Raw genomic sequence first — 26884 nt, 5'->3', positions numbered from 1 at the left:
TTTACGCATTTCTTTTTTTGTTTTTGCTTTTTTTTTTGACAAGTGGTTTTCATTGGTCTTCTCCCCTATCTCAGAATTTTATATATTTACATTGTTTAAGACTAGTTTAAAAAATCCCTTGAATCCAATTATTTACAGTTTTTTTCTAGGTATACCAACAGATGTGTCCAGGCTATTTTAGAATATATTTGTAGATTAAGCAATACTTGATATCTTCTCATACTTGGCTTTGATAAACTCAATGACAAATCAAAAAGCTGACCCCCGTGCAATGTTCAGGCAGTGATGATGCTGTTGTGTGCAGCACATCTTCAGACGCTGGCTGCACACACACCTTTGCCTCAGAAATCACTGGGTGACCGTCTGGCTGGCTGTGTGTTCATGGATGTTGTTCTGGAGTCACAAAATGTAGTAATGGATACTGTGAGAGATGTGGCCAATGTACTAAGGAATATAAGGGCTGTACTATGTGATACTGACTACAATTTAAATGAACTGGTTAAAAATAAATGCAGCATCAGATTACCTGTTTTTACATTCTACATACTAATTACATTCAAATGAAGCTATAATGCTGTCTTATTTAGCTGATCATTTGGTGGGTTATGTTCAGGTTCATTGTACCATATCTCTTCAGGTACGGGCAAGCTGCAACAAATTTTTTGTGGACTATAGAGCAGCACATTAATGGAGTGGAAATGCATTTTATTTAGATAAGCAAATTAATTCTCTGAAGGCACTTTTATAGTGTAGCATCGGCACCAAGCGACATAATAGATCAATTCTCTTCTCTTTACATGGCTATTTGAGGTGACTCACTGTCTTTAAAAGAACTGCTTGCCTTTTGCCGCACTAGTTGGAAAAAGCACATGTGACTGTATAGAGCTGCCGTTTTTATTGGTTCTCCAGCTATACTGTATATGATATAATTCCAGCCCATTCTTTAGGTGATTTATCCCTGACTATATAACTTGTCCGGCGCTGTTGCAATAGCAATGTGTGTGCAGCTAACCACTTTGATTAGGTTTGGAAAACCGGACATTGCTGCGAATTGTGCTTTGATGTTTCACAATTCAACCATAGTTTATGGAAATTTTATCTATCTAGTGACAAGCGAACAATACCATCCTATACAGCATGGCATGGACCAATTCCGTGATGTTTGTGAAATACCTGATCAGTCAGCAAGTTCAAGTTGAAAAGCTCCTGTGATTAAAAAGCTAAGAGAACTTGCAAAGGAGCAGGCAGAGCAAAATTCCTCAAAGTCTGCCTTTGTAAAGCTGGTGCCAGTTCAGCACACAGCTCCAAGAGGATAGCTCTTGGAAATCGAAATCAACTTAGAAGCCAGTCATCATTACCTATAAGTATGCACTCTTTTCTAATTCTTCCATTTGCGATGTCTTCTAACAATGCTAAAGTTGGAATAATTTAGCCGTAACATGCACCATTATATTGTTAAAGAATTATTACAATCAATTGAATTAAATTTAATAATAATAATCATTTATTACATTTATATAGCGCTTTTCAAGGCACTCAAAGCGCTTTACATACAAGGGGGGGGATCTCCTCAACCACCACCAGTGTGCAGCATCCACCTGGATGATGCGACGGCAGCCATAGTGCGCCAGAACGCCCACCACACACCAGCTTACTGGTGGAGAGGAGACAGAGTGATGAAGCCAATCAGTGTATGGGGATGATTAGGAGGCCATGACGGTCAGAGGCCAATGGGCAAATCTGGCCAGGATGCCGGGTAACACCCTACTCTTTCGAAAGACATCCTGGGATTTTTAATGACCACAGAGAGTCAGGACCTCGGTTTAACGTCTCATCCGAAAGACGGTGCTTTTTTTTTTACAGTATAGCGTCCCCATCACTATACTGGGGCATTAGGACCCACACAGACCACAGGGTGAGCACCCCCTGCTGGCCTCACTAACACCTCTTCCAGCAGCAACCTAGTTTTTCCCAGAAGGTCTCCCATTCAGGTACTGACCAGGCTCAACCCTGCTTAGCTTCCGTGGGCAACCAGTCTAGGGCTACAGGGTGATATGGCTGCTCAGGATTTTGTGAATGATATGCAATTGATTTTGGTGTATTTGATAAATCCCACGTCATTGGTGCTAATATGAAAAAGAAAGGTAAATGACACAGAAACAGTAGCACTGCTTTGAGGCTGGGTGCCACCAGTTTGCAAAATTTAGTGGAAAACGCGCATATGCAAGGCATGGGGCTACCGTGAAAATGTGCATGGCTTTACACCAAGTTTAGTTTTTATACATCTCAAAGTGTGGAAGGAAACAGGCGTACACAAAGAAACAGGCATACACAACATTGCCACTCCTAATTTAACTACCGCTGATGAGTTGATTTTGCATTATAACACCAGCCTTCATCATATTCTGGATTCTCTTGCCCCTTTTAAAACAAAGTCTGTTTCATTTTCCTCTCTGCCCCCTGGTTTACGCGGAACTTTGTCTCATGAAAGCGAAAGGCCGGCAATTAGAGCGACTTTATAAAAAAACTGGGCTCGCGGTTCACAAAGATATGTATTTCCACCATCTTTCACATTATAAGGATTGTATTAATCAAACTAAATCTGCCTACTATTCTAATATAATCAGCATGAATGAAGGCAACACTAAATCATTGTTCTCACTCCTCAAACGTGTCACCCAACCCCCTGATTTGTGGCCATCACATCTCTACTCTTATGCCTTTTGTAATTCTCTGATGTCATTTTTTATGAACAAAATCGAGAGTATCCACCACTACCTTGCTTTGCAATCCGCTCACACTACTCCTTCTGAATTCTTCCCATCTACTCACCCTTTTTCTTTCTTTCAACTTCCCTCCACCTTAGAAATATCAGATATAATCCTTCATTCTAAGTCATCCACCTGTCTGCTTGACCCCTTACCTACATCACTTGTCAAAGCCTGCCTTCCATCTCTGCTCCATATTATATCTGCTATTATCCATTCTTCTCTTTCAACTGGAATTGTTCCTGCTTCATTCAAAACTGCTGTAGTAACCCCAATTTAAAAAAATCGGCGCCGATCCATCTAATTTTAACAACCTGCGTCCGATCTCTAACCTACCTTTCTTATCCAAAATCCTAGAAAAAGTGGTAGCCAAACAGCTCCACTCTCACTTATCCCTGAATAACCTGTATGAACAATTCCAGTCTGGTTTCCGCCCACTCCATAGTACAGAAACTGCATTAATCAAAATAACTAACGATCTTCTCATGGCAGCAGACTCCGGCTTACTCTCTATCCTCATACTACTTGATTTGAGTGCGGCTTTTGACTCCATTTCTCATTCCATTCTTCTCAATAGACTATCCTCCATTGGTGTCACCCACAATGTCTATAACTGGTTCACATCCTACCTTTCTGGCCGCTCCCAATTCATACAGCTCAAATCATTTTCATCTCACTCTGTATCCGTTTCCTCAGGAGTGCCTCAAGGCTCTGTCCTGGGCCCCCTTCTGTTCACCATCTATCTCCTTCCTCTGGGCAATATTTTCAGGAAATATAATATCCATTTCCACTGTTATGCAGATGACACCCAGCTTTATTTTTCAACTTCACCCACAATCACCCTCCCACCTACCACCCTTACTGACTGTCTGGCGAAATCAAAAACTGGTTTACATTTAATTTTCTTAAACTCAACAGTGATAAAACAGAGATCCTTCTTATTGGTACAAAATCCACATTATCCAAATCCCATAACTTCCCTATTATAATTGATAACTGTACTCTATCCCCTCCTCTCAGGCCAAAAGTCTTGGTGTCATCTTGGATAATAACCTCTCCTTTCTTTCACACATCAATACTATTACACGATCTGCCTACTTCCACCTACGTAATATCAACCGTCTCCGCCCTCTCTTACCCCTCACTCTGCTGCAGTTCTTGTTCATAGCCTTGTCACCTCTCGCCTTGACTATTGTAACTCTCTTCTTTTTGGTCTCCCTCAAAAAACTCTTCACAAACTTCAATTAGTCCAGAACTCAGCCGCCCGTATTATCACGAGATCTCCTTCTACTCACCACATCACTCCTGTTCTGCATCAACTTCACTGGCTCCCTGTCAAGTTCCGCATCGAGTTTAAAATCCTTCTGCTAACCTTTAAAGCTATTCATGATTTAGCCCCCATACCTGTCTAACCTTCTCCACATCGTCACCCCTTCCCGTACTCTTAGATCATCCTCCTCAATTAAATTGACTGTTCCTTCCGCTCGTCTTTCCACAATGGGGAACAGAGCTTTCAGTCGTTCTGCCCCCCGACTTTGGAATGCACTGCCTCCTGAGATTAGAAACATTAATTCATTCTCTCTGTTTAAGTCTTCAGTTAAAACTCATCTTTTTAAACTTGCCTTCTCTATGTAAACACTGTACTGTATTGTGTGTTGGGTGTTGTGTAAAGTGTACGGTGTCCTTGAGTGTTTGAAAGGCGCCTATAAATAAAATGTATTATTATTATTAACATTTTTGTGTGTATGCACCATTATTGCATGAGGCCTCTGGACATCAACACAAGTTGATTGTGAACTATGGCCGGCCGTTCATCCCAGCCAATACCCCCACGCCTCTAGATGGTGTCCTTCCGGCAGTATGGAGGTGCCCCAAATTCCAGCAGGGCATCATGGATATTGGAGTTTTCCTTCACAGCCCTGCTGGATACCTTGGGGGCCGCAAGGGGACCACCTATTTCTATTCCGGAAGAAATATTGAACTGTCTTGAAGGCTCAGGTAGCATCTCCACAATTTATAAAAACATTTCCTTTCAAGGATCCCAGGGCACAATGGCGAAAAATATCTTTCTTTGTTTTCACACTGCTTTTAAAAATCCCATACCAAATAGTATATAACAGTCAGAAGACACAGCAACTAGATGGACACAGAGACAATTGTCCTTTTATTAAGGTAGATTTAATTAACCTTTAAATACATTAGACTCGTTTGTGGCAAGGTGTCTTCTTCAGAGCAGGTCTCTTCAAGAAGTTGCTTTCCAACCACGGAAAGTCTTATTGGAAATGAGCATTTGCAAAGATTTTTATTATCATGAGATGTGAAGGCTTTCAGCTCTTCCAGCATCTGGTATTTTTCTGAATTTTTCCATTTGAGAATGTGCTAAATTTATTTTTCTACTTCTTTTTTACGTTCAGTTTCATTTTGATGGTTTTACTATTTTTGTAGCGCTATATTTTTGTTGTTCACACTCCAACATTTTGTCTTTCCTGGGAGCTGGAATATATATTGAGACCCAAAATACTCTTCTGTTTTTGGGAAAAGCTCTCATTGTGGTCTCGTGACACATGGCAAAAACAGGTTATTATTTTAAAGGTCAGCATCATGGACTTCCAGGTTGTCCAAGGCTATCAATTCAAAGCAGTTTTCTGAGTGTATGTAATTTGAATTTAAAATCTAGGCTGAAGGCTTGCTGCTATGATTTTTTGGAATGTAAGTTTTGAATAGAATTAGGCATGCTAATGATTGAATATCCTCCTGGTTATGAACTTTTGGCCTTTTTTACAATTACAAATGTATTTCTGACAGAACAAAACATTAGTTTTAAGGTTTGTTCGGGATTTTCTTCGTATGCTGCAGTTTACTCCATTCTTGAATATGAGTTGTGCTTTTTTCTCCATCTCCTCATCCTAAAAGAAAAATTTTTCTTATCCATTTTATATCTGTTGCCTAACGCTTAGAGCTCCTGCTGCCAGAGCGTTAGTCACACTTTTTGGTTGTTTTTCTTTCCATTTCTCTAGAAATATAGTCCCATGATATATCTCCCATTCATAAACAAATCTAGGGTGAGCCATCCACTACAAGTACACTCAATGTGCAGGTCTCTGCAAATCAGTGATGAGAAAATCCTGTCAGCTACACCATTTGTAAAGATATTCAGAGTATCAGACAGTTCAGTAGATGGCAAGCAGCAGCTTTAAAGGTCATAAAATATAAAAAAAACTGTGGTGCCCTGCCATGATATGTACCTTGTTTTCTGATGTACCTAGGCCATTACTTTATACATCAGTGCATCTCAGGTTATTGTGGTCTTGGGTTATGGCCATCCCACAAATAAAAATGAGCACACAAAAATGTCAATTTTTCAGATAAGTGAATGTCAAGTAATTTTTATCTACTTTGTCCTGTTGTTTAATTGTCACCATAGCAAACTAATTTTGACATGGGTGAATACTAGCAGTGAGTAGTAGTACTGCATACTACAGACTTTGTCACCATTTTCAGTCATTTATGCATTGCTGTGTACATATTGCTCAGTGTAACTAGCAGCACGCAGTAAGCACATTACAACTTAAGCAGCTTGACTAGACAATAATCTGCTGCTTATTGTTCCCAGTCACGACTGCATGTCTTGTTCCCTTGCTGGTCATAGGCAACTTTGTTGATCCTCGTTGCATGTTTTTTTTTAATAGTGAAGGGTACTACTAGCATCAACAAATACAGGTCAGGAATCAAGTCTGGGCAGGGTGCATTATCTGATACAATAATAAAATAACAGGAAAAAGTGGTAAAAAAAAGTTATAAACTCTATGTGTGAGCTGTTGAGTCTTTATTACTGTAGTTGTGAGATATTATATATAATACTAGGGGTTCCCCCCTGCTCGCTTTGCTCGCCAACCCCACCGGCCTACGCTGCGCGCCAGCCACTTCGCGTCTCTACCGCTCGTGTTGTGAAGAGGGGGGGCTGAATGCACCCCAAGGAGACATGGTCGCTCCTTTAAAACCCCCTCTTTAATGGTGATACAATGGGAAACAAATACAGTTTTTTTTACTTCCTTTTTGCTCGATCAGCTGCTGGCTTGCTGTTTCTTCCATGCGGCATGATCTGCATCTCGCATGGCGCTTCGAACATTTAAAAGCCTGTACAGCAGCTATCTTTTATTTCCGGACCCGGGCATGGTTACTTCTCTTGGCACAAAGTCTCATCTCGCAGGACATGAGTTCTTGATATTTTTTAGTTTATAATTTAAAAATGGAATAAGACTCTGAAAATCTAACAACATTACATTAAAGTTGGCTAAATTCTGAAAAGAATGATACTAAACATATATATGTAGGTTTTAAAATAAGCCCGATTTAAAGCGTGACAAAAAAGTGACATAAAAAGTCACATAAAATTGTTGCACAAAATTGTTGCAACATACAATTAATCTGTATTTTGAGGAACGTATCCACCTAAAACTTTATAATAGCTGGCATTAACACCAAAATTATAGTTTTAATTTCTCTTTATTTCCTCTCTTTTTGTTAATATTTCTGGTAACAGGGAAATTGTCCATTTAACTGTGGAGAAGTTCATGGGCTGTTGTGATTTTTATGTCTGTCTTTGCCCTTCTAGAATCAAAGAAGCACAGGATTCTGTCAATAAACTGACAGCAGAAAAGAAGATTGAAACTAAGAAGACAAACCCCAACAGCCTAGTAAGTCATTGTTTCCATAATATGTCCGATACTTGTTACCTGGCTTTTGTGAGGGTGGCCTTGTTTATTTTCAATTGTGTTTGCATACCCATTGTAAAAGTCCGTGTCTGTCTGTCAGCTTGTCTCCATGAAACAGCTCACTCCTCATGTACCAGTTTTATTGAGGTATAGCACATTTAGACTTCTGTGAAATGTGTTGAGACTGTTCAATTTTCGTTTGCACTGTGCAAAATTTTTAATTTTCAAAATCTCCCATTGAAAAGTATTGGCGAATTTGCCATCTCATTCTTCATAAAACAGAGAATTCTGGGTGACATCAACTAGAGAATTAGTTTACTGTTTAAGTTTTACCTGAGAGCAGTTGCTTAAGCTTGGATAATTTGCACATTTTATTGTTTTACTCATCTGATAATCGCTTAGATGCCCACTAACGCTGGGCAGAGCAGGCATGGAACTAACAACTGACGTGGCAGTGCCCTTCTCATGTTGCTTTAGGTAAGTAACTAAAGGAATACAAAAAGTCACTTCTCTGAAAAAATGGAAGGGGAAAGCAATAATGTAACCATAATATAATATGAATTGATAGAACAATATTATCTACAAATTATTATTTTAAAGAACCAACATTATCAACTTGCAGCCAAATGGTATTTGAACTAATTAATAACATGACAAAGGTGCAGCTGCCCTAACTTATATGAATATAAGGCAGGTTTAGAAATGGACAGGGGCTTCAGTGGATTTAGCCCCTGATCGTTCAGGCCTGGACATACACAAACAATTGCGGCAAATCTCTGATCTTCTTGCCCATTGTGCTCCATTTGTATTCCTGTTGTGCAATAAATTATTTATTTTCCAGGTTCTTCGTTATATAATTTATTGAGTTACTGTGTTTTAACTAATATTATTAGCTAGACATACATCACATTTTCACATCACTTGAATTGTGTGTATGAAAGCCATTGAGCCCCCACAAAGCTTCTTTGTGCTCCATTGTAACTCCATTGTAAAGTGCTGTTAAAACACACATATTTAATGTTGTCTACTAATACATGAAAATTGTAATCTATTATTGCTGTTTTAAATATGATTCATTGTTGCAAAACTATTTAATAAACAAAAACAGTAAATAAAAATGTGAAATACTCCAAATTTCCTATCAGTTAACTTTGTGGTCCAACACACCTGAATGTTATGCCATGCAGACATTGTCTAACTTGTTATGTATTTAGCAATCAAGATCACTGTAAAAAATGATAAAAAGACAAGGTTAAATCATAAAGACTAATCATCCTTAGAGATCTAGAACATTCAATAAGCCTTTCTATCATAGCCCAGGGGTTCACAGATAGATAGATAGATAGATAGATAGATAGATAGATAGATAGATAGATAGATAGATAGATAGATAGATAGATAGATAGATAGATAGATAGATAGATAGATAGATAGATAGATAGATAGATCAGGGCCTGTCGCTCTGCCACGGATGTGAAACTGTTCAGCTCCGTGTCTACAATAGAGCCTACCTTCCTCACCAGTTTGTCCCCAGCACAACACCGCATAGAAGAGGGCACTCGCCACAAACATCTGATAGAACATCTGCAGCATCTTATTGCAGATGTTGAAGGATGCCAGCCTTCTAAGGAAGTATAGTCGGCTCTGTCCTCTCTTACACAGAGCATCAGTATTGGCAGTCCAGTCCAATTTAGCATCCAGCTGCACTCCCAGGTATTTATAAGTCTGCACCCTTTGCACACAGTCACCTCTGATGATCACGGGGTCCATGAGGGGCCTGGGCCTCCGAAAATACACCACCAGCTCTTTGGTTTAGCTGGTGTTTAGTTGTAGATGGTTTGAGTCGCACCATTTAACAAAATCCTTGATTAGTTTCCTATACTCCTCCTCCTGCCCACTCTTGATGCAGCCCACGATAGCAGTGTTCTACCGGAGAAAGTACAGTCCCCTGCAGCACTCCTGCTTTCCTGACCACAACGTCAGACCTGCAGTTCCCGAGACGCACATACTGAGGTCTGTCTTTAAGATAGTCCACGATCCATGCCACCAGGTATGAATCTACTCCCATCTCTGTCAGCTTGTCCCTAAGGAGCAGAGGTTGGATGGTGTTGAAGGCGCTAGAGAAGTCTAGAAACATAATTCTTACAGCACCACTGCCTCTGTCCAAGTGGGAGAGGGATCGGTGTAGCATATAGATGATGGCATCCTCTGCTCCCACCTTCTCCTGGTATGCGAACTGCAGTGGGTCGAAGGCATGGCGGACCTGTGGCCTCAGGTGGTGAAGCAGAAGCCACTCCATGGTCTTCATCACATGTGACGTCAGAGGGACAGGCCGGAAGTCGTTCAGCTCACTAGGACGTGATACCTTTGGGACTGGGGTGATGCAAGATGTTTTCCAAAGCCTCGGGACTCTCCCCTGTTCCAGGCTCAGGTTGAAGACACACAGGCCTTCAGCAGTCGTGGTGATACTTCATCTTGACCCGCTGCTTTGCTGGCTAGAAAGTCTCCTCAGCTCTCTGCTTACCTGGGCTGCTGTAATTGTGGGTTGGGGGAAACTCTTTCCTATGCTGGTATCAGCCGAAGGATGGGTGGAGGGTGCAGTACTCTGAGGTGAGAGTGAGTTAGGGTGGTCAAACCTGTTGAAGAAGTTGTTCATCTGGTTTGCTCTCTCCACGTCTCTCTCGATGGTGGCACCCTGCTTCAAGCTGCAGCCAGTGAAGATCTTCATCCCATCCCACATTTCCTTTATGCTGTTTATTCTGCAACTTCTGCTCTAGCTTTCTCCTGTACTACTCCTTCTCCAGCGATTAGCACAAGCGCCTCAGGGTTCTGTGTTTGTAACTTAGCAACCACAGAATGGATGATGTCACCCGCTAGCTCCACGTCCACCCAAGGAGGGATGTAAACAGTAACAACAATGACATGTTCAAACTCTCTGGGCAAGTAATAGGGACGCAGACTTACAGCCAACAGTTCGATGTCCCTGCAGCAACTGGAAATTTTGACTTTTACATGTCCTGAGTTGCACCACCTTGTATTGACATAGAGAGCGATACCTCCTCCTTTCTGCTTCCCACAGGTACTTGCGTCTCTGTCCGCTCTAACTGTGCTAAACTCGGGTAGCTCCAGGTTAGCATCTGGGATGTTAGTTGTTAGCCATGTCTCACTAAAACACAGCAAACCGCATTCTCTCATTTTTCACCAGCGCAACCAGTTCATCGATCTTATTTGGTAGTGAGTTCACATTTCCCAGGATCACAGAAGGCACCAGAGGTTTGTAGCGCCACTTTCTCGCTCTTCACTTGGCTTTTATCTTTGCACCGGCTCTGCTGCCCCGATAGTGCCTTCTAACCTTGTCAGGTAAATAGGGAACCACACTGGCATGTGCATTTGTTCTCAGCACTTTAAGTTAACTACTTGAATAGACAAGTCTTGGCGTGTAAAAATCCATGTCCAAGTATTAAAAAGTGTCCAGGGAACAAGTCCACATAAAAGAAAGTGGTAGGAGTGTTCAGTGAAATAGAGAAAAAAAGTAGAAAGATAAAGTCATACACGGAGCTGCTGGAATGGCTGCCACTCGTGGCGGTGCCTGAGGATTTGTTAACTCCTTTTACTACATCCACAACTATTCGCCATTCTTTCAACAGCATGAGGGATAGTCTTACTCCCATTTAGTCTAGATTACCTTGTACTGTGACATGTATCTTCAGATTCTCTTTCTTTTATAGTACCACATATAAATACACAGGTCAAGATAAAATGTGGACTGCACACTGGCAGAACAGCAGATGTGTATTACTCCATCCCCTGCAGTAGCCATTCATCTCTGCTGCATGATAGAGGCAACTTTCAGTGCAATAACATGTCAAGGACATTGTCGTTCATCACTTGGTCTTTCGTGGAAACTTGTCTGGTTTCATTTTCGGCCGGGTATTGGTTCTCATCTTTCTGCAGTTTCTGACCTAGTCCCTGTGCCTGTCTGAAAGGAAGAATGTGTCATTTGGTTTCTTACCTTCAAAGGACTTTGGCCTCACTGGAGGACCTATTATACTGTGCTCTACTGGATATGTCAAAGATCACCATTTAGCAACTGTGTGACTCCATGTCATGATGTGTACCCACTTTTTCACCAGCTGTTGGGGCTTTTCAAAGATGGTTCTTCCTTGCTTTCCTTTTCAAAATTGTTGTTCATGTGGCACCCGTTCTGTACACTGATTTCCATGTACGTAGAACTACTGCAACTATTTTTTGTCACTAAGTGTATACCACAGTCTAATACAAACATTTTCAGCCTGCAACATGATGAGGTCATCTGTAATAAAAGTGACCACAAAACACAGAAATAAACATTAACAATGTGTTCTATCTAACATTGCAAAAAACCCATCAATACATTGCTGACACCCAGAAAACATCAGGTGCAAGGCAGGAAACAGCCTTGAACAAAGCACCAGCTCATCAGAGGTGCACACACCTTTACACCTTTACTCATTCACACACACATTAGACCAATTTGAAATTAACAGACACATCTTTTGGTTATCAGGGAATCGGACTGTCCAGAGGAATATCCAGACGGACTTGGGGAGAACATGCAAAATTAACACAAACTAAGAATCTACTGGAGGATGTTGGCTTTTGCAGATCAGTAAGCTGTTTCGGTACCCTTCTTGCACAAACTTTTAAGTCATCATGCACAATGTCATATGCAGATCCATAGCTGATATCCATATTTATATCAACAGCGGACAACGTAATATGTCTGCCTTCTGTGATGAAGGTTTTAGCCATGTCAGTGTGGGTTTGTGTGTGTGATTTGATGGTCAACAAGAATCCTAGCCCACCTTAAATTCCTTTGCACCTCTCCATCAGCTTCTTTTGTTTTGTAAATGTGTTAATCATTACAAACAGCAGGCAGCCTGCTATCCCATCCTCCCACTGCCACAGCTCACCTCTGGTAAAAAGTTCTTTGAGTTCAAGGCTTCTTACCTGCATGTGAGGTGCTTAGAGTTGTATAGGGTGAATAATATATGATTATTTGGAATGCATACATTTGTGTATGTTCCATGTCTACAACCAACGTAAAAACTGGAACCCAGAACCTTTTGGTATTAAAGCAGCAGTTCTTACTTCTGCACCATCCAAGAAGACATATCAAGTTTCTGTCGATTGACATTTGAGCTTGGGTTTTTAACTCATTAACAGCAGTGTGTAAATTTAATTATTTTTTTACTTAGGTTATATTCTTGGATTAAAGAGCATGTGTTTTTTTGATATCTGGACTAAAGACTTCACACATAGAAAAAGTTTCTGTTTTAGTCTTATGTTCAGCATTTCTTGCCTCGCATTTCCTTTCATCCTACACTTACACAGATGGTTGTAGACAAGGAACACAAATGAAATGCATGTGTTCCAAATAACAATATATTATTTACCTTCTACAACTCCAGGCACCTGGACTTGAGCTCTGTCAGGGTGGGGGATGGGATAGCAGGCTGCTCGCTGCTTGTACCGATCATCACATTTACAAAACAAAAAATGATGATGGAGAGGTGCAAAGAAATTTAAGGTGGCCAGGATTACAAGTTCTTTTGTAGGCTTCAAGGATTCTAGTGTTAAACCTTTGTACCCATTCAAGAATGTTTCGTTGAGCTTTGCTGTTTTCACTTCCTCACGGAGCCAACATCTTTCAGTGAATTTCAGCAGGTTTCACTGTAAAGAAATCTAACCATGGTGCGTTGTTCAATAATGGTGCAATGCTGCAGCAGAGTGTCCATTTTAATTTGACCTAAAGGCAGAGGGCTGCACTGTGTCTGTTCAAACTACCCATAAATCATCTCAATCACAATGTATTGCACCAGATTATATCCATTACAATTACTGCATAATTTTCAAATTGCCTTTAACTTTTTGATTTACCCTCACATTAGCTGCTCACAAAGGCAGAGTTAAAAAAAATAATTTCTCAAATTATATATATTTAGTAATCTCAAAAAATCAATATAACAGACAAGTCAGTTCACAGTGGAACAGAAAAAAGCAAAATCTGCTATTCCTGCAAAAAAAGTCTCTGAAGTTCTTGGAAATATCTCAAACCAAACAAAAATATAGTAGAACATCTGCATTAAGTAGTTCTATAGAGAGCATGCCATGAATAACTAAAAACCGTATGATAACAAGACACCAATGTAATTTTGCCAGTTTTTAGGATTCTAGTGCCATTTTATGAAAGCATAGTTCTTGGTTTTGTTTTGTTTATCATTAAGGCAATACTTCTTGATTTAGGCTTGATTTTCTGTATTACCTATCATTAATATTTTTAATTACATAAGTATTATACTGAACATCTTCAGCTTACTGTTGCAGTGCATAGCAAGAGTAAACAACGTAGCAGACAGGAGTCCTCACTGGTACACAATCAGAAGCAGACTGAAGATTGGGATATTTAATCAAAATATAATCAGTAGCAGATAGGAGTGTTTCATCAGCTTAAATGAAAAATTAAGGAGTGTTTCAGTAGGTTAAAAACAGGAGCAAAGAGAAACGTTTACTCAGAATAAATGCAGGAACACAGAGGGATATTTTATTGGAATAAAACCAGGAACAAAAAGGAGTGTTTCATCTAGGTAAAACCATAGAAAACTGACATTTTTTCAACTGGATAAAGCAGGAGATAATAATGTGTAATGGGAACATAACCAGAAGCAAAATGGGAGTTTTTCATGGGAATGCATCCAGGATTTTTATTGAAATAAAATGAGGAACTTACTGAGGTGTTTTTATTGTAATAAAACCAGGAATTGAAATTGAGTAGATAGCTAGATAGCTAGATAGATAGATAGATAGATAGATAGATAGATAGATAGATAGATAGATAGATAGATAGATAGATAGATAGATAGATAGATAGATAGATAGATAGATAGATAGATAGATAGATAGATAGATAGATAGATAGATACTTTATAGGGGAAATTCACATAATCCAGCAGCAGTATACTGTGGAATTGATAGTGTGGGGGAGGAACGATCTCCTCAGTCTGTCAGTGGAGCAGGACAGTGACATCAGTCTGTTGCTGAAGCTACTCCTCTGCCTGGAGATGACACTGTTAAGTGGATGCAGTGGATTCTTCATGATTGACAGGAGTTTACTTAATGCCCGTCGCTCTGCTACAGATGTTAAACTGTCCAGCTTTATTCCTACAATAGAGCCTGCCTTCTTAACAAGTTTGTCCAGGCGTGAGACATCCTTCTTCTTTATGCTGCCTCCCCAGCACACCACCGCATAGAAGAGGGCACTCACCACAACCGTCTGGTAGAATATCTGCAGCATCTTATTGCAGAATTTGAAGGACGCCAACCTTCTAAGAAGGAAATAAAAATGTTTAATCAGACTTAATTTCAAGGGCATACAGAAGTGTTTTATTAGAGTAAAACCATGAGTAAGCTGTAGACTATCAGAATGAAAGCAGAAGCAGACATGAATCCAAATAAATCCAGGAAGAAATAGAATAACTGTTTGCAATAAATAAGAAATAAGCAAGAATAAAACCCGTAAAACCAGGAGCAGACAAATATGTTTCAGTGGGATAAAAGCCTGAGAAAATGAGTACTCTTTTGGAAAAAACTAGGATTGGATGGTTTTGTTTTATTGCATTCAAACTGGGAGCAAATGATGAAAATGCTAGATCACATAGGAGTGTTTCATGGAAATAAAGTCTTGAGGAGATAGAGATGTCTAATCTTAATAAAACCAGGAATAATAACACTAGCTGTGTCTCTACATTGTTTACCTGTCCTCACCCTAGGCAGAACTAGCACACTGAATGAAATTAATCTAAACCAATAATATCACATAACAAATACAGACATATGCAGCACTTTTACGCACAGTGCTCTGCGTAAATGAGGACACCGAATTTTGAAAATTATGATTTTTATTCATTTCTCAGTGAACACCAGCACAATTGGCAAATTCTGACAAACTGTGTTTTGTTAAACTTTTTTTATTAACATAAAAACGTGGTCACCAACATCATTAGTATAAGAAAATAATACATTTTATTCAAGTGAGGTGTTGCAAAATTAAATACACCCTACAACAAATTCCACCAAATCTAATATTTTAGATGGCCTCCATGATTTTTAAGAACAGTACCAACTCTTCTAGACAAACTGATAACACACTGCCACATCTATCATTTTCCATTCTTGGAGAATGAACGTTTTCAGAGCCTGGATGCTAGATAAAGAATGATGCTCAACCTGCCTTTTCAGAACTCCCCACAGATGTTCTACTGGCTTGAGGTCAGCTTGGACACTGAATCACTTTCACCCTGTTCTTCCTCAGAAATGCAGCAGTAGCCTTGGATGTATGTTTTGTGTCATTAACATGTTGAAATATTTAGCCCGGTGATCCTGTGCACAGAGAAATTTCAGCATCTTCTTCTTCAGTATTTCGTAGTACAACTGTGAATTCATGATGTCATCACTAAAGTGCAATTCCTTGACACCTGTACCACTCATACAGCCCCACAGAACAACACTGCCACCACCATGCTTTACTACAAGTACCATGCATTTTCATTCTACTTTACACCCTTGCAGTTTGGATGCCATCCATTCCAAAAAGGTTTACATTTCCGAAGTATAGTGTTGTTGTTCAAGGGAGTGACAGGTTATGACAAAATAAATGTTGAGGATCAAAAATGGCCGTCCCCATTTACTTCAAATAATATTGTAAATAAGCAAAAGCAGAATAGAATCAAAACAACAACAAAGGATATCCTTCTTAGAAATTGGGGCAATGTAATCTTGCTTTAGGTGACAGAGGAGCTCTGTCTCTCTGGTTGCTTATTCATGAAATGAGGCATCCTTCCTGGCAATTGTGCTTTTATGGACCAGGGACTGGAAGGGGCGGAGTCTGTTGTCCTCACTGGATGGTTTTTTGTTACTGTAAGGGAAAAGGAAGACAATATAGTGGCACATCCCCCTCTCTGCCCGGTTTACAGAAATTTCGCCACTCACATTTTGCCCCCAACATTTCGTCCCAGCACATTTCGCCCCCAACACATTTCTCCCCCCGTAATTCCCCCCAACATCAGAAAACCACTCCTGGCTACTCACCAGTAAATGAAGATTGTTAAGTTAAGAGAAAAAATAAGCATGCAACCTGGGAGCAGTTCATCTTGAGAATAGTACATCAGACAATAATTTCTTGATAATTTTGTGGAATTACTAAGTCTTGAACACTGTTTGGCAAAGCAGGAGCACCATTGTGGTTTCAAACATCTATATATATAATTCACTAAGGCAAGACACCCATGGAAAGCACGCCGTGGATTCACTAAGCCACCGACAAGTAAGACACTTATGGCGCACGCAGGGAGGAGCCACACCCACCAACTCTAGGACCATTGGATACAACGACAACTCGCAGAGCCACGCCCACCAACTCGTTCACAATGACACAGAAAGAACTGCGTCATTTATATTTGTCTGTCGTAGAGGCCTCATATACCTCTGAACCACCTTGACTCTTCATAAAGGCATGTTTCTCGCGGAGGTGAGTCGCCACATGCAGCGTGTAAAACAGTTTGCGAGGGGTATCCCATGGGATCCTTAAAACAATCCTTTACAACCAAGGTTAAAACACAATGAAGTAAGCAGTCTTTAAAGACCGAGTTTTCGGTTACGACGCAATGACCGCGTGTACCATAGCAAACTGTTTTACACGCTACATACAGCAATTTGCATCCGCGACAAACATGCGTCTTCATCACAATTATATGTTGCTCCCTCCAGAGTTCCACCTTTTCATTCACTTTCTGTTGTATCCTCAAACCCTCCCTTTTTAGACAACTGTGTCTTTCCAGAAGTGTTCAACCATCAATAAATAATTATGCAGCGTTTGTTATGCCGCGGGTTCACTATTGTGTTGTATTTTGCTCTCTCCAGAGTTCCATCTTTTCATTCGCTTACTGTTATATTCTCACACCAACCCGTTTTAGACAACCGTGTCTTTCCAGAAGTGTTTAGCATTCAATAAATAATTATGCATGAGATTGAGCGTGTGTCTAGCCGGCGCAGAGAGGCGTGGGTAAGCCATTGAACCCCATTCGGGCTGCAAACCATGGAATTCCTACTAAGTGCGACTCATACGCTCCCACTGGTTGCGTCCCAACCCTTTGTACACACCCCCCTCCCACCTCGCTACTACGTGATCGGGTGTCTTGGTGGATTATATATAGAAAAGCAGCCAAAACCACACAGAGCAATGAAATGTCTGCGTCAGTCACAGGTAAATCTGGAGCAGTACGCCAGTTTTCAGTCACGGACGATTGTGTGTTGGTTCATTCCGTGCATTGTTACAATGTTGCTTTTCTTGCTGATTTATTACATTACAGATTTTTCAAATGTTAATTTTCTCCCTGTGCTTAAAAATCATTAAAAAAATGGCCTGATTATGCGGTGTATGGTACGCCGCGGGTTGACTAGTAACAAATTGTTCGCTTTACCAAGTATTTTCCAGGAAGCAAAGCCGTGACACTGGCATGTGCCTCTGCAACAACGGATACAACAATTTGTTGTGGTTGTTCGTTTGTGGTTGTTGCATGTTGCCGGATTTGATCAACCAATCACAATGCTTCTGGTCTTGCAGCTTGAGCTGCATGATTATGCTTAGTTACCACTTTTACAACTGGGCCTTCCAAACTGACTGTCCAAACACGTCCTTTGCAGATGGAACGTTTTTCACAGACCCAGATTCCATGTTGTTCATCAACTGTTTACATCGTAAATGTGATTATCATTGTCTATCAATTTTTTTTACCTCTAATTCACGAAATTCTTTCTGCCATAGTGAAATTTTATAAAGTTTATTTTAGGTTTAGTCACGATGCAAAAATAACGCTTTCAGTGAGAAAGTAATACACGATGTGGTGAGTGGTGACGCAATAGTTTTGATATTGCTCTGTCTGCGAGGTGTTGATGGTTCTTCAACACGAACCACGCACCACCAGTAATCAGGCAGTGAAAACCGTAAATGCACGTCTTGAAACAGCCGTAGTGCTGGCAAGAAAACTGCGCAAAATCCAGTACAATCATACAATAGTGTACCACATAACACAGATTAAATTTTAAGTACAATACTCACTTTTTATGGAGGCAAATCTGCATACTATTTTTAGTGGAACACGTTGATCTGAGTCGTATAAGAACTTTTTTATTTTCAATGTTGGGTAAGGTTTATTAAATTCTTAATTGCAATTATTGATATGTACATGAATACCGGGGCAAAATGTGGGGAGGTAAAATGTGTTACAGGTGAAATGTGTTGGGGCAAAATGTGGGAGGCAACTTATCCGGATGCCCTCAGCCCAGGATGTAACTACATACCTGGGAGGAACTCAGAGGTTGATCCTCTGACACACATACATGACAAGTCTCAATAATATTCACCTTTGTCAGCATGAGCCCTGGTAAATGCTAAACAGGACTTTTTTGTGCATGGGCTTTAACAGTGACTTCCTTCATGTACGAGACCCTTGCATGCCACTTGTCTTCAGCGTACATTGTATTTATTGCATCACAGGAAATAGTAACCCCAGTTTGGCTTTCTACTGCTTTAGATAACTGTGATGAACTTGCTTTTTCTCAGCTCTTCTTATCACAAAATGCTCATGTCAAGGTTTTTTGTTTCTGAGTATGGCTTGGATGTTTCAGAGAGCTTGCCAAAAGTCCATCCTTTTTGAATGCCTGAATCACTTTTGCTATTGTATTCTGACTGATTAGTATCACTTACTCATTTTTTCAGCATTAACCTTTTTTGTGCAAAGCAATGATTAACTTTCTCAAGTCTTGTGACATTTCTCCTTCATCTGGTGCAGAGGTGGGTAGAGTAGCCAAAAATTGTACTCAAGTAAGAGTAGCGTTACTTCAAAATAATATTACTCAAGTAGAAGTAAAAAGTAGTCATCCAAAAAATTACTCAAGTAAGAGTAAAAACGTATTTGGGGAAAAGACTACTCAAGTACTGAGTAACTGTTTGATCATAATAAATTATTTATTTCTTGGAAATGTAATAAGACAGACAAAAATATAAAATAATGTGCAAATTCTGATATTTCCAAATAACAAAATAAAAAATGAGTAAAAACAAATAACATCTTTACAAAATAAAGATGCACAAATAACACAAAGTTCCAAAGTTTTTCACAACACAGCTTTTGAAGCCACAACCTACAGTAAGTAACATGTATGTTTGAATAGTGCAAACTACTTACAGTGACAAGATATCCTGTACACTGACAGTATAATACTGCATATTCACTTGCCCTCCAAATAGCACAGATGATAGAAAATAACATTAGAACAAGGCAGCTTGTGCACGTACAAGAAGTCTCACTTTACCTTGACTGTGTGTGTCTGTGCATGTTTGGTTAAAACGTGCTTGTTCCTCATTCAGTGAAGTGATGTTTAAGCTTCAGCAGGACTTGGCTCTCAAGGTTCCTGCAGTGAAGCTGTGACCGTTTAGCAGTGATCAGGAGCCCTGTATGACTAAAACTTCTCTCACAGGCAACAGACACAGGAAGTTTGTGTTTGGTCATGTGACTGCATGGCTACGTCCAATTAGTGAAACGGAGTCATGTGATTATTGTTGCTACGTCTGATTGGTGAAACAATCATTCAGTTGATCCACTGGCGACTTCTCTCTAACTAAAATATAGCGTATATAAATGTGTAAATGAAAAAAAGTAACGAGTCAAGCGTTGCCCAGTGTAGCAGAGTAAGAGTAGTGCTTCTTCTTCACAAATGTACTCAAGTAAAAGTAAAAAGTATGGTGCAGTAAAACTACTCGTAGAAGTACAATTTTTTTTAAACGTTACTCAAGTAAATGTAACGGGGTAAATGTAACTCGCTACTACCCACCTTTGATGTGGTGCCATTATTGTCAGCATTGAATGGGAGGGGATTTTACATGTTAAATTCCCCCTTAATTGTCAGTTATCTGGTGGTCATCTGCATGATGATTGATAAGACTTATGTTAATTTTATCAAGTGTTATTCCTAAGACCTTGATTGGGGTGGACTCATTTTTGCACAATTGTCTTAAATCGTTTTGATAAAAAAAATCCAGTTTTGTTTTTGTACTGAAAAATCTCATTTGCAACCAATAAAGCAGATTTGCTGGAATGTTTTATGGTGTAGGATCCTATAGAAAGAATTAATTCTAAAGGGAGATGGATGATTTTTGAAAACTGTTTTGGGGGTCTACTTGTTTATGCTGAGTACTGTAATTGTGAGTTGGCCTCGATGCAGAACTTAATTTTAGGCAGATTAATCAAGGCAGTAACACACCACTGTGTATACTTTATGCTATTGGTAGTTAATTGAACTCTGGTTTTTAAAGTTATAAATGACCATGTGCTGCCCTTTTAAAAATCTAAAGAGCAACAGACTGTTTAAAATTCCAGAATTTGTTTAAATGGAATTCATTTGCACCCTGGTGATGTCCAAGGTGAAAGGTGATTATCCTGTAACTGGTGCATGGTGGTGCAGCAATTGAAGCTGCCGGTTCACGTCCGGCCCAGTCAGTATTTCTGTACAGTTGGAAGATTCCTCAAATATCCATTAGGATTGCTTTGGGTACCCCATGTCATTCTACATCCCACAAGATCAGTTGGTTGCATTCAAAGTTAAGTCCTGATTGGCCTGGTATGAGTGTGCATAACAGATTACTAGACTATCCAGTTTAGTTTTTGCTTTGAGCTAAATGTTGCCAAGATAGGCTTACATTAACCCTTTGACTTATGCTCACTGATGAGCCTAGCAATTGTGAAGCCCAGTTATGCCGTAAAAAATGGTCATTCCCACACAGTGGGGCTATGCACAGGCTGTCACAGCTGTCTATAGAAAAATGTGAGTTTAGAAAATGACCACATGTGTGTTTTAATTAAATGAAAGCTGTGAAACATTTTCTTTTTAACGATATTTCTATTAATTAATATCATGCAGAGGAAATAACATTGAATTGAGGCCTTATTTCCTACACATTTTTTCTAAGGTTTATATATGTCTGCCACATCTGACCTTAGCATGGCAATGTTGGTTATAAAAAGTACTACTAATTAGAACTATGTAATCTGAACTATATTCTCTAGTTGAATAGGGTTAGTGGCTTACCATGAATGCTTCTCTTCCTTCTTTTGGTCAGTTTAACTCATTCCACATTTTCACAATGTTGACTTGGACTTAAGGCTCATAGAAAATCATTAAAAGCTGACTCAGGAATTACTTAATGGCACAATATGCCTTTGAAGCTTGGAACCTGAGATGTCACATATACATATCACTGCTGTGCTTTTTTTACTTGAAATGTTTGTGTATGCATATAGCAATTTTTTTACAAGATTTTGTCTCCATCATGGTTCTTAGGTGCGTTGAGTTGTAAAAAGATTGCTGGACCTTGAGTGCAGGCTACTCATTTTACTGCCTTCTTGTAAAATGAGAAACGTGTGCAAACATTCTCTTTCTTTCGCTACTGATCGAAAAGTCTTAAGTCTTTGCAGAAACTTAAGTTTTACAATACTGTAGGTAGTTAAATAAGTCTGTAAATACAGCTTTATTTTCATTGTCTTATTAATTTTACATATAATTGTTATTGAATTTACAAAAGGTATTCTAATGAATGATATTAAATGAATCAGATATACAGTGTATTCAGCTTGTATCTTGCTTATATCTGACTAGCCGCATTACCCATCAAAGACGGGTATTAGAATAGATTAAAACATTTTTGCTATCTCTTGCCCCACATGTGCCATCAGTGCATTTCCTTGGTCTCTTTCTGTGTCTGAACCTGTCGAATGCATTCCCATAAATACTGCTTCTCAGATTCTGTTATTTTAAGGCGTTTTGCTCACATCCTGTGTACTGTGACCACAAGGGGGCAACATTGACCCCCAAACCTCAGCTACAATTACACTCAGCACAGTCACAGACTCAAATATAAGGTTATTTATTTATACAGTACCTTCACTACACAGACCAATCACATTCTAAAGTTTAATTACCACCATTGATTAAAGTTTTCTTCCTCTCCTTCCACTTTTCCAGTGAGCTTCGCCCCCTCTACTCCCAACTGTTGCATGACGGAAATCACCGGGTCATGGAAATTTTGGCAGCGGCCTTTAGAAGTACCAAAGGATCCTGACAGGGTCACCCTTCTGAACCACAGGTCCCATGAAACCCTGCAGGAGTTCTACCAGGGGCCATGCCAGAGTAGCAATGCAACCTTTTGTCCTGAGGAGATGAAATGTCCCTGATGACCAGTCTCCCACCATTCGTCAATTATATATTATCAACTGGGAAAGGAACCTAGAGCTATCCTGGCTGAGTTGCACCTCCACTTATATAGTCCATCCACTTTGGCCTCAAGGTCAAGTAAGATTTCACTCTCCGTCCCAGTCGGGCTGCCCATCCATCTAACCACCATTATGCTTCTTGACTTTGAAGGTAACTCTTAGCATTCCCCCTACTCCTTTAATCCATCTAGTGTTTCTCACATTTGGACTTCCTCTTTCAGTGGCATGACCAAAGCCAAACTGACCAATCAGATTACCCTGTGGGACAGGACACACACACACACACAGATCTTAGCGTTTTATTTTATAGTATATATGTCTTCCCATCCACCCAGAGACTAGACCATCAGAGGATTTGATGTGTAGCCATCAGTCATAGATACTGAATGATCTCACAGCTTAACACAGCCTGGAATTAATGAAGAATTGCAGTAAGAAATGCCTGTAATTAGATGTTGTATAGCAATTCCTCGTAAAGTGAATTTGACTTTTCTTTTTCATTTAAATAACATCTGACATCCTTTTCCCACTCTGTAAGGGTAGGACTCTTCCAGTCGATGATTGTAAGATGATACGCCTGCAATTTGGTTTAAGTTACCACAACAGATTACTCAGCACACATTAATATCCCATTCAGTATTGCTGAGAGTAGTGCTGTTAGGGCACTATTATAAATCCAAAAAGGTAAGAGAATATTTTCCAGTTATTCCTAAACACAGGGCATTCCCAACACGTGCTCCAAAGAGGCCCAGACTCTGTAAATCAAGATGCAAGTATACAGTGTGCTGTTTTGAGTTGAATTAAACAAGGTTTCTCAAAAACAAAGTGCACTGTATTCTTTCTGAAGTTCTCTTAATCCTGGATGGTCCAGTAATGGTCTGTCTTCTTGATTATATTTTATACACTGGATTGCTCTCGATTCCTTCTATATGTGCTTAATGACTAAGAAATGATCTGAGGTTTACACCCAGCTGGATGCGGTTCTGGGCGATCCCGCCTGTAATACCCAGCATTATATATATGTGGCTGTATGTTGGAACCTCCAAATTTTGTTATCTTCATGTGCATTTTGTAATATTTCCTATTACACTTTTTTTGCTGCTTGCCGCTCATCTGCACCTCCCGTCACACTATCTCCGCTGAGCTGTGCTGCTTCTCTGCTACTATCAGATAAGTATTGCTCTCTACTATGATAAAATACTCTCGTGACAAACTCCTTCATATGAAACAGTTTGTCCAGAGCAAATGGTCAGACTGGAATGTTCTAAAAGACAATGGTATTGTGTGGCGCCCAAAATATTTACATCGCGGGGCAGGTCGCCTCCACAGCCAAGCTGCGAATGAAAAGTTCACTGGCAGCATTTGCTCAGGAATATGCCATCGTACTCATGGCTTTGGAAACAGGAGTGTTAGTGTGCCAAATCTGTCATGGATTTGCGCACAACAAACCCACATCAGCTAATATTGCACTGTTTAACTCAAGATCTCTTAATGGCAAAGCACTGGTGCTGTCAGAATTCATTACATACTCAAACCTTGACTTGCTATGCTTAACAGAAACTTGGCAAAAACAAAAATGATTTTACTTCTGTCTTGGAGGTGATCCCACCTGGATACATTCACTTAACGGCGCCTCGCAGCTAACGACAAGGCGGAGGAGTTGCAGTAATTGCTAAATCGAACTTAAACATGAAAAGAATCCCCATTAACGGTCCATTGTCTTTCGAGTGTCTGGCTCTTAAGCTAATAGCAAAATCTGGTCCTGTCTCACTTATTGTTGTCTATCATCCCCCGAAATACAGTATGTCTTTCTTTATCTTATCTGACTGAATTATTAACCCACTTAAGTTAACTTTCCCAGAGAGACATTCCTCTTGGCGATTTCAACATCCATATTGACATTACTACATGTAAACTGAGAAATAAATTCCTATCCTTACTGGACTGTTTTGACTTGGTGCAGCATGTTGATTTTCCCACCCACTGTGGTGGTCATATACTGAACCTGATCTGCACATCTGGATTATCTGTCGGCAACACTTGTAGCACTGACTTGGGACTCTCTGACCATAAAACAGTGCTTTTCACTGTCTTGTTACCTCTCCCTCCTCTTACCTGTAAACGTCAAAAATCTTTGTGAAACCTTAAAAATATCTGTCCCTCTGCTCTTGCTGGATACATTTCTGATCTTTTTCTGTCTTCACCTATTCCATCAACACTAAATAGTCTTGTTGACCACTATAACTCAGCCCTTCATTCAGCACTTGATAAAACAGCTCCTTTAAAACATAAGGAGGTTTCCTTTAAGCATTCAGCTTCATTGTATAATTCAGGGCTATGATCTATGGAAGCAACTGGCCGACGCCTTGAGAGAATGTCACGTAAGACTGGCCTCACTGTTCACATCCAGGCTTTCTCTGACCATCAAAGGGCTCACAGGGATGCACTAAGTGCAGCCAAGAACACACATTATGGCAGAATAATAGAGTGTGGCCATGAAAACCCAAGGGTTTTGTTCTCTGTATTTAATAAATTACTTCAACCTGCATCTGGCCCAATTACCTGCTCTGCTGAAGTCTGTGAAAAATAACTCCACTTTTTTCGCTGCTGGCAGGTGCCCCTTCTAATCTTCTATCACAGCTCCAGTTGATTCAAAACTCTGCTGCAAGAGTTCTTACTCGAACCAGCAACAGTGAGCACATCACATCCATCCTGCTTTGCCTTCATTGGCTCCCTGTGTCTTACAGCATTGATTATAAAATTCTATTAATAACCTACAAAGCTTTAAATGGCCTTGCACCGGACTACATCAGTGACCTTCTAAATCACTATGTCCCTGTTCGTCTACTAAGGTCCTCTGATTCTGGTAATCGTGTTGTGCCTCACACTAACCTGCACTCTATGGGTAACAGGGCCTTCAGCTCCATAGCACCCAGACTTTGGAATGACATCCCGAAATTAATTAGATCAGCTGACTCCATTTGTTCTTTTAAAAAACAACTTAAAACTAATCTATTTAGGAAGGCTTTTAACTTAACTTAACATTCTGCACTTTCTTTCAGTTTACCTCTCTGTCCAGGTGCTCAGGATAATTTATGTGTCTGTTATATCACAAATTAGTTTATTTGTTAGGTTTTTCTTTTAGTATTGAATTTAGTATTTTACTCTGGTTTATTGTTCTTTATTCTATCTAATGCTTTATTATCTGTTTCATTGTTCTATTCAGGAAAACATTTGTCACGGGGGTCCGCTGGAGCCAATCCCAGCCAACACAGGGCGCAAGGCAGGAAACAAACCCCTAGCAGGGCGCCAGCCCCACCACAGGGCGCACACACACACACACCAAGCACAATTTTTAGGATCGCCAATGTACCTAACCTGCATGTCTTTGGACTGTGGGAGGAAACTGGAGCACCCGGAGGAAACCCATGCAGACATGGGGAGAACATGCAAACTACATGCAGGGAGGACCCGGGAAGTGAAGGTTTCAGTTTGTAAATTTTGCAGCTTTGATGCTGTGGTCTACAGCTCATAAATTTTTCTTTCTAATGGTAGTCAGCTGGAATGGATTGATGAACCCTTTCAAATTTTGTAAAGATGCTTTCAAACAGAAGTCACCTCATATAAAAGAAAATCAGCACAATTGATTTTTTTTTCTCTTTTATCTATAGCTATAGTCATCTAGATCATTGATGTGTGGCTGTTGTCGTCGATCAAGAGAACACACTGGTCACAGAGGAAATGTTGGGGCAACAAATGGGTTGCCCCTTTCAATTTTCCTAAAGTCTAAGAACTGAAACAGACACTTGAAGGCGTGTCCAATCAAGGGAAAAACTAAAATCAATGAAACAAAGGTGTAAGCAAGAGGATTCCATCTTCTCTTGGGGATGACAATGCTCAAGTGGGAGCTCCAATCAATGGTCTGCTCTCACAAGAATGAGATACTCTCAGTACTGGGAGGGGCAAAGTCATTTTCTCTCCATGGGCGGTTTCTCAGGGCTGTTGGAGGTGGAAACGCCGTCACATGTCCTGGAAT

The 26884-nt window shown here is 40.0% G+C and overlaps 1 protein-coding gene across 1 annotated transcript in view; it reads left to right on the top strand.

Annotated features, from left to right (window-relative positions):
- LOC120518304 (formin-like) overlaps window positions 1–26884 on the top strand; it is a 509433-nt gene that overhangs the window by 478926 nt on the left and 3623 nt on the right. The window contains exon 16 of the mRNA XM_039741029.1: window positions 7384–7465. Within this exon, the coding sequence (XP_039596963.1) occupies window positions 7384–7465 (82 nt within the window). The remainder of the gene's footprint in view (window positions 1–7383; window positions 7466–26884) is intronic.

The sequence above is a fragment of the Polypterus senegalus genome, chromosome 18 (assembly GCF_016835505.1).
Source record: "Polypterus senegalus isolate Bchr_013 chromosome 18, ASM1683550v1, whole genome shotgun sequence".
Lineage (NCBI taxonomy): Eukaryota > Metazoa > Chordata > Cladistia > Polypteriformes > Polypteridae > Polypterus > Polypterus senegalus.
This window is presented reverse-complemented; position numbering and strand designations above follow the sequence as displayed.